Genomic DNA, 9,199 nt, shown 5'->3' with positions numbered 1-9,199 from the left:
CTTCTGAGACCTTACCCTTGCATTTACTAGAAAAAAAAAAAAAAAAAAAATACTGTCAACTAACTTCATTGACAAAGAAACTCAGTAAGTAAAAAGTATGATCCAAAGTGCTCATCATCAGAAGAGAGGACTAAGATGGCCTTTAAATATATGTGAAGATTGAGAACGGAAAATGGTGGGCCAGGTACAGTCACTCACGCCTGTAATCCCAGCACTTTGGGAGGTTTAGGAGGGCAGATCACTGGGCCCAGGAGTTCGAGACCAGCCTGGGCAACATGGTGAAAACCTGCCTCTACTAAAAATACAAAAAATAAGCTGAGATGGGAGAATCACCTAAGCCTGGGAAGTCGAGGCTGCAGTGAACCAAGAGCATGCTGCTGTCCTCCAGCCTGAGAAACAGGAATGATACCCTGTCTAAAAAAATTTTTTTAAGTTGGCACTTATATTTATACACATATTGTCTTGTGCTTTATCATGTATTTTGACTCCTGTAATGACCCTGTCTGTCTAATCCCAAAGCTATCTTACTGTCTATCTCATACTTACTGAGGGTGACGTTTCAGAGGCCACTGGACAGACTCTTCTGTGGCAAAGCTGAAAAAGGAAACTGAAATTACTGCTTTGAAGTGACAGGTTACTCAGTAATACTGAAATAAATATTCTATAAAATATAAACTTTTGATTTTGACTAATAAAATGTTAAGTCTTTATTTGTTTAATTAACATGAAACATGTCATTATGTTTATAATGTAACTATAAACATCTAGTGTAACTATATATATATGTCTGCTTAGCCAACTCCTTTCCTGACTTCCAGCCCCATTTGTCCAACAGTCCAAGACGTATCCATGTGAACAAGTCATAGCAACCTGAAACACGTGGTCAGTTTTGTCACTTTATTTATGAGATGGAGTCTTGCTCTGTCGCCCAGGCTGGAGTGTAGTGGCACGATCTTGGCTCACTGCAACCTCCACCTCCCAGGTTCCAGCAATTCTCCCACCTCAGCCTCCCAAGTAGCTGGGATTACAAGCATCAGCTACCACGCCTGGCTTTTTTGTATTTTTAGTAGTGACCGGGTTTCACCATGTTGGTCAGGCTGGTCTCAAACTCCTGACCTCAGGTGATCTGCCTGCCTCAGCCTCCCAAAGTGCTGGGATTACAGGCGTGAGCCACTGCACCCAGCTGCCAGTTTTGTCACTTTAATGCTGTAGGGTGAAGGGCAATATCAGCCACCTGATCACCCAATCAGAGACACCTAGGAGCCAATCTAAACACCTGCTTTTCTCTCTCCCTTCACATCCAATCCCCATATCCTATCAATCCTATTCAAACAGCCTGTCAATCCTCTCAAATATTTCTTAGTCCTTTGCCTTTCTATCTTTACCAACATGGAGTTAATTCTAACTCTCACTATTGCTTACTTGTATAATTATCTGTAATCCTACAACTGGCCTTCAAATTGGCTGCCTGCCTCTACCTCTGCTTGAATCTAGCAGTTTCTTTGAACATGCTAAATAAACATTTGTTGCGTACCTACTTAAGAATGGTCTCTGGAACCATCTACAGAACCAGCAAGACAGTTCTTGCCACTGCAGGGCTTACTGTCTAATTGAGGGAGACAGTGAGTACATGAAAAGGGCTTAGGCATTAGACAAATCTTGGTTCAAACTATCAGTTTTGCTACTTACTGGCTGTATGACTTTGGTTCCGTTGCTTAATCTCCCTGAGCCTTGTTTCTTCATCTATAAAATGAGGATATTAATGTTCACTTTTCATAGTTGTTTTAAGAATTGGAAAAATATGGCCAGGCACGGTGGCTCACACCTGTAATCCCAGCACTTTGGCAGGCCGAGGCGGACAGATCACCTGAGGTCAGGAGTTCGAGACCAGCTTGACCAACATGGAGAAACCCTGTCTCTACTAAAAACACAAAAAATTAGCCAGGCATGGTGCCACGTGCCTGTAATTCCAGCTACTCAGGAGGCTGAGGCAGGAGAATCGCTTGAACCCAGGGGGTGGAGGTTGTGGTGAGCCGAGATCGTGCCATTGCACTCCAGACTGGGCAACAAGAGTGAAACTCCATCTCAAAGAAAAAAAAAAGAATTGGAAAAATATGCAAATATCTGGCACAAAATCAGTGCACAACAGATAGTGTCTAGTATTATTAGCTTAGCTATACACTTTTAAGAGTCAGTGTCTTAACAGAGATTAAAATCAGTTTTTTCTAATTTAGTAATTTTCTATTGCAAAATTCACCATCTATTGCAGCAGGTCTAATGTGGTCCCATTAATGTACAACTATATTTCTGTAACTCAAAAAGGCAATTTTATAATTAAAAACATGGACTCTGTAAATCAAACAGACCTACATTTAAATAATCTTAGTCACCTCTGAGCTGCGTGATTGGGCCAAGTCACTTAATTTTCCTCAAATCGCTTAACCCTTTGAAACTTCAGTTTCTTCACCTGTAAACTAATTAACATGCAGCTGTTTCAAAGAGTTGGTAAACTGATTAGCACAGTGTCTGGTCCATATGAGGCAGCTGATAAGTGTTCAGAGAAAGGCTGTTTGCTGAAATGATTGTCTCCAGATGGTGAGGTATCTGGATATTATTCTTTATACTCTTCTGTATTGCTTTTTTTCTTTTTTTTATCCTGGGCACATGTAATTTTTAGAAAAACTCTAATATAATAACGTTTTGTTAAAATTTACCTTCTGAATTCAAGAGTTCTGGTTTCATCTTTCCAGTACCACATCCCTAATCGTAATCCCAACTGCTGAAAAACAAAATTTTTGCAGCAAAAATAATTAAAAGTTCAATTTGCAATCCACAGGCCACAATAAACCTTTAACAATAATTCCTACTTACTAACATACCTTTTAAGTAATAAGAAGAAAACAAGAAACAATGGTTCCTACTAGTCCCTCTTCACATTCTCAGTAAGAGTGTAGAATCCTAAAGTGTTAAACTTGAAGCAGGATTTTATCCCTCTGATTGATTTTAGGTGTGGTTTCAGTAGAAAGGCAGAAAGGGGGGGGAGGGAGAAAGGAAGGGAGGAAAGTAGGAAAAGAGGAAAGAAGAAGCGGAGGAAGGGAAGGGAGAAAGGAAGAAAGAAAATTGAGACTGCATGTAGCTTATCAAAGAAATTTACCAATTAATTGGAATTCAGACAATAAACTGATGCCCAGGGCAGCCTCAGCTTTCTGGTTCTGGAGCCTTCTGGTCCCCAACACTGAACCCGCCCTTCAGACGCATTGGCAAAAAATAAATACACCTTTTCACCAGTGGAAGCTAGCACCCCACCAGCCTTTCTACCCCGAGCGGGCTGCTTCCCCAGCAGTAGGGCTATTTATTTTGAAACCAATTAGAGGTGGTGAGATGGGATTTCATAAATATCTAACTACCTGCCCTGGAGCCAGAATTCAATTCTGACCATCTGTCCAATACACCTCTATAGTTTTGTTTTTCCAGGCAAATATGGCCATGTGTCTTTGAGAACCGCCAGCCCGGGCGAAGGCGACGACCCGCCTCTGGAGGAGGGCAAGGGGCGCGGCGCCGGGAAAGGCGGCACCAAGGGCGGACTGGGGGCAGCAGGGCCCGCCTTGCGCCCAGCCTGGGTTTGGGGGCCACCGGGGCTGCACTTACATCTATCAGGTAAGGGGTCTGCCCGTCTAACCGCTTCCTCCTCGAATAAAACTCGGGCACCCGGTACATGGCGTCGCCCTGGCCGCCACACGGCGTCGCCAAGGCTACCGCCAGCCGGCGCCAGCACACTGCGGCCCAGTGCGCGGGGCGGGGCGGGGTCCGGCGAGGCGTCGCTTCCCTCCTGGGCCGCGCGGGCTGCGGCCGCACCCAGGCTTCTCCCGCGATCCCTAATGCCCAGCCCGGTGCCCTGTTTCCCAGTCTTAAAAGCCGTGGCGGCTTACTGGCCTATCCATTGTAAAGCCACCCAAGGCATAATTCTTCATGGCATTCCAACCATGAACTCCATCAGGTTTTTCATTTTACTGTTTTAATTGGAATAACTACATTTAGTCGTATAGGGAAGAAAGATCAATTTTTTCCAAACTTTCATAATTAGCACTATTATTAAGTTCAAATCCAGGTTGTACCTAGTATGATGGGGAGAGGAGGGTCGAGGTGGGGAAGCAGGGAAGTACTCAAAAGTAGTGTTGCTCAAAAACCAAGAACCTTGCTTAGTGTCAATGGATATTGTATTGATATATTTACATTTACACTCTTCCGATCGTATGTCTTGTAATTCCTTCTTGCAACTGAGTTGATAATGCTGATTCTGATTGTTTTTCCTCCCAGCTCGGAGTGAGCAATGCTAGATGATGCAACATGATTGGGAATGCCTAGTATATTCTTTTGTATCACCACAGCTTAATGGGTTGAAAGGCTCATAAGTAGTGGGTATATACTCCCATAAACTTTTAAATTAAGTCAATAGGCTTCCCACTGCTTCTTCTATTCCCGCCCTCCCAGTCTCACTACTGGGTAATACACAATTACTGGCTACAGCAATAAAATAGTAATCATCTAGATTCATGTTCTGCTCACTTGAGTCCATTCTGGCACCTGTTCAGTTGGTCCAGATATATGGAAACCCACCTATTTACTGGCTGCAGACAAGGCCTTCTTACTACAAGATGACACACTTGAGAATATCCCATATGCCAAGAGCTTTTCACCTAGTAGTGAACATAACTTGGGGTGGACAGGACAGGGAAATAATGAGAAGAAGCTCCAGAAAAGATGAAGAAAGACCAAGGAATCTGGATGGCATCCAATCACTTCACAATCATTATTGGGAAGACCACACTAGGGGTCAGTAAACCTCTTCAATTCATCCCAATAATATGTGGAGAAGTGCTGATGGAAAACTTGAGATCTATATATCTCATCACAGAATAAACTTAGGTAAAAATAAGAGTTGAGAGCCCAAAACAATATCTACTTAAAAATTACAGAAGTTATTTCACATTGATAGAGGGATATAATATTTAAAAGAAAGCTTCAGTAACTGTGAAGAGGACAATCTTATGCTTCTCTATAACCTTACCTCAAACAAAAGGAAGAAGAAAAGATTGTTTTTACATTTCAAAATCATGACAGTACTTATTCTAAAAAGTGACCCACCCATTTCCCAGGCTAGATTTTTCACCAGTTAGGTTTCTTTTTAAATGACATTAGAAACTCACAACCAAAACTGGAAATATAATTTTCCCTTTAAAGAAAAAACCCACAATTGATGATGTTTAACTAGGGATGAAGGTACCTTCAAAATATTTGATAACTGCAAGTGTCCTGTGAATAATTTTTTTTTTTTGCCTAATTAAGAGAAACTCAAGGTCATATAGCTGTCTAAGAGATCTAAGAGCATGTAATATAGAATTGCTGGTCCCAGATTTTAGGTCCAAGACATTAATTGAATATAATGCATGCTAATACTATAAAAAAGGTCATAATAAACAGATTTCATTGTGTGTGTGTGTGTGTGTGTGTGTGTGTTTTGAGATGGAGTCTCCCTTTGTCACCCAGGCTGGAGTGCAGTGGTATGATCTCGGATCACTGCAACCTCCGCCTCCCAGGTTCAAGCCATTCTCCTGCCTCAGCCTCCTGAGTAGCTGAGACTACAGGACTACAAGCGCATGCCACTACAGCCGAGAAGGCCCCACTGCCCAGCTAAATTTTGTATTTTTAGTAGAGATGGGGTTTCACCATGTTGGTCAGGCTGATCTCAAACTCCTGACCTTGTGATCTGCCCACCTTGGCTTCCCAAAGTGCTGGGATGACAGGTATGAGCCACTGCACCTGGCCTGGAAAGATTTTTATAATGTTATAATTCTACCTTAAAAAATTAACTTACCACAAAAGAAAACAGTAATGCAAAATTTTGAATTAGCAACTTCATTTTTTAAAACTTATTGTTTTTCGTGACACTATACACCTGGAGATGGCAGCTCCTGTTTATTTCTTTTGAGACATGGTCTCACTCTGTCACCCAGGCTGGAGTGCAGTAGTGTAACCTCTGCTCACTGCAACCTCTACCTCCCAGGCTCAAGGGCTTCTCCCACCTCAGCCTCCTGAATAGCTGGGACTACAAGGGTGCACCACCAAGGCTGGCTGATTTTTGCGTTTGTAGTGGAGAAAGGGTTTCACCATGCTGGCCAGGCTGGTCTCGAACTCCTGACCTCAGTGATCTGCCTGCCTTGGCCTCCCAAAGTGCTGGAATTACAGGCATGAGCCACAGCACCCAGCTGGCAGCTCCATTTTTGATTGCTTATTTACTAACTCTTCAATTCACAGACAACCTAATCAACACTGAAAGGGGTGGAAGAAAGGGCCTATGATATCTTGGTTTATTCTAAGGGAAAGATATTTTAACATTAAGCATCACTCTAATAAATTTCAGAAATGCATATACCCTAAAATATTTCCACTTCAAAAGCTGTATCAAGGCCAGTGCGATGGCTCAGGCCTGTAATTCTAGCACTTTGGGAGGCTGAGGTGGGTGGATGATCGGAGGTCAGGAGTTCGAGACCAGACTGGCCAACACAGTGAAACCCTGTCTCTACTAAAAATACAAAAATTATCCGGGCATGGTGGCAGATGCCCATAATCCCAACAACTCTGAAGGCAGAGGCAGGAGAATCATTTGAACTCAGTAGGTGGAGGTTGCAGTGAGCTAAGATTATTCCACTGAACTCCAGCCTGGGCGACAAAGAGAGACTCTGTCTCAAACAAAACAAAACAATTATATGAAGAATAAATACTGGGGCCTGGCATGGGGCTCAGGCTAGCACTTTGGGAATACAAGGCAGGCGGATCACTTGAGATCAGGAGTTCCAGACCAGCCTGGTCAACATGAGGAAACACCATCTCTACTACATAGTTCTACTACATAGCCCCAGCCATACAGGAGGCTGAGGCAGGAGAATCACTTGAACTTAGGAGGCAAAGGTTGCAATGAGCCATGACGCCATTACACTCCAGCCTGGGTGACAGAGCAAGGCTGTCACAAAAAAAAAAAAAAAAAAAAAGAATACTGGGCTTTTGCCAGGCACAGTGGCTTAAACTTGTAGTCCCAGCACTTTGGGAGGCCAAGGTGGGTGGATCACCTGAGGTCAGGAGTTCGAGCCCAGCCTGGCCAACATGGTGAAACCATCTCTACTAAAAATACAAAAATTAGCTGGGTATGGTGGTGCATGCCTGTAATCCCAGCTACTCAGAGGGCTGAGGCAGGAGAATTGCGGAGATTGCAGTGAGCCAAGAAGGCCCCACTGCATTCCAACCTGGGCAACAGAGTGAGACTGTGTCTCAAAAACAACAACAACAAACAAACAAAAAAAATAAAGCTTTTTCTGAAGATCCAAAATTTTCCTCAAGGAATAAAATTCTGCATCTAGTTTCTAATTCTGTAACTAATTCAGAAGTTTATTCACACCTATTTATACATTATACAACTGAATATTCCAGTGTATAAATCTAAACATATATATTCCCTTAACAATTGTGACATATGGATGTGAAGGGTTTTGTTTGTTTTTGAGATGGAGTCTTGATCTGTACAGTGGCACAATGTATGCTCATTGCAACCTCCGCCTCCCGGTTCAAGTGTTTCTCCTGCCTCAGCCACCCAAGTAGCTGGGACTGCAGGCACCCGCCACCACACCCAGCTAATTTTTTTGTTGTTGTTGTATTTTTAGTTGAGACAGGGTTTCACCGTGTTAGCCAGGATGGTCTCAATCTCCTCACTTTGTGATCTGCCAGCCTCGGCCTCCCTAAGTGTTGGGATTATAGGCATAAGACTGGGCCAGATATGAGATATTTTTAAACTTCAGTTTAAATCATATTCAAAAGCAAGAGGAGCATGCCTCACAACACAACTTTTATAAACTACATTCAGTTTAAAGTAAGAATATGTTATAGGTCTACTATTGGAAAGTCATAAAAATAGATTTTCTGATTTCATCTCTATGGCCAGGTTGTATTCAAGATTATACATAAAAAAATTCTCATTAAGTCTCCATGACATATTGAATGGTTAACATAAATATCACACTGTGCATGTTAAATTTACATGTGTAAATTGCAGTAATATTTCCAAACATACAAGTTTTAATGCATTTTCATTTTACATATCAATACTATAAAAAATTTCAAGTGAGTTTTTTTTGAAATTTCACATCTCAAATACTGTAGACAACTGGTTGTGTCATTTGGCAGGTGTCTAGATTTGTTTCCTCAAAACAGGGACAATTATATTAATTAAACATTCAGATAAGAATTTCAGATAAATGCCTGTTGGAGAAATGTAATTCTTCCATCCCTTAACATTCTGTATATATGTATATATACATACTGAATTTGCTTTAGTCATGACCACTAGTCCCGAACATAACCCACTACTTAGTTCAAGTGATACTAGTTATTCGTTAAACTGTAATTTAGCCCCATCCTAACATCAAGTACTTTTTCCACTGTTATTTGACTATGGCTCATCTAACATCTGCTAAGGAGTTCCAGGAGTTATCAAGTTACCAGTTTCAACTGACCCTTGGAAAGTGAATGGCTACTTTGGTGGTTTTATTTCAGGAATATACAAATCTAGGTAAATTTGAAAAGAGAAAATTAAATAAGAAACACTCTCAAGAATGGTAGGAGTTTTACAAATTACTTCTCAAAATAATAGAAAATGAAATATCTACCCAGATTGGTGTTAGTATTATAGGAAGTTACCGGAGGCCAGGCCATAGGATCAAAGACTACTAATGGTCATTTTTGAATACTTTAGAAACTAATCCCTTAAGTGAGGTCTAAAATGAGTCATACTTACACCAAACTGTACTTACAGAAGGACTCCATTATATTCTGAAGTTAGAGCAAGGAATGAACACTTTCAACTTTTTAAAAAAAGAACTAATAAAAAGGGAACAGAATGGGTATTATCTTGATAAAGCTCACAGTAAACATCACTGTAAAGCTACAATTAACCTGATTTTGTACTACCATAGTAGTTTGTCAAATATTTATGCCTGTAGTCCATGAAACATCCTTAAATGGTCATTGCTGAAAAATTTCCACCAATGTGACTCCTGCACTGATAAATTGGAATTATCTACAGCATTTCAGAGTATAAAAAGCAGTTTTCTTTAAAAAAAAAAAAAAAAAAAGGTGTTTATTTTGAAGC

At 41.3% G+C, this 9,199-nt stretch overlaps 1 protein-coding gene across 1 annotated transcript in view; it reads right to left on the bottom strand.

Annotated features, from left to right (window-relative positions):
* The window catches only part of PPP1R36 (protein phosphatase 1 regulatory subunit 36), a 39,379-nt gene extending 35,579 nt beyond the window's left edge, over window positions 1-3,800 (bottom strand). The window contains exons 1-3 of the mRNA XM_037740474.1: window positions 3,649-3,800; window positions 2,715-2,779; window positions 547-594 (exon numbers count right to left, since the gene is read on the bottom strand). Of these exons, the coding sequence (XP_037596402.1) occupies window positions 547-594; window positions 2,715-2,779; window positions 3,649-3,717 (182 nt within the window). The 5' untranslated portion in view covers window positions 3,718-3,800. The remainder of the gene's footprint in view (window positions 1-546; window positions 595-2,714; window positions 2,780-3,648) is intronic.
* Window positions 3,801-9,199: the final 5,399 nt, after the last annotated feature.

The sequence above is a fragment of the Cebus imitator genome, unplaced genomic scaffold (genome assembly GCF_001604975.1).
Source record: "Cebus imitator isolate Cc_AM_T3 unplaced genomic scaffold, Cebus_imitator-1.0 Scaffold83, whole genome shotgun sequence".
Classification (NCBI taxonomy): Eukaryota; Metazoa; Chordata; class Mammalia; order Primates; family Cebidae; genus Cebus; species Cebus imitator.
Note: the sequence above shows the minus strand (reverse complement) of the source record. Positions and strands in the feature narration are given on the sequence as shown.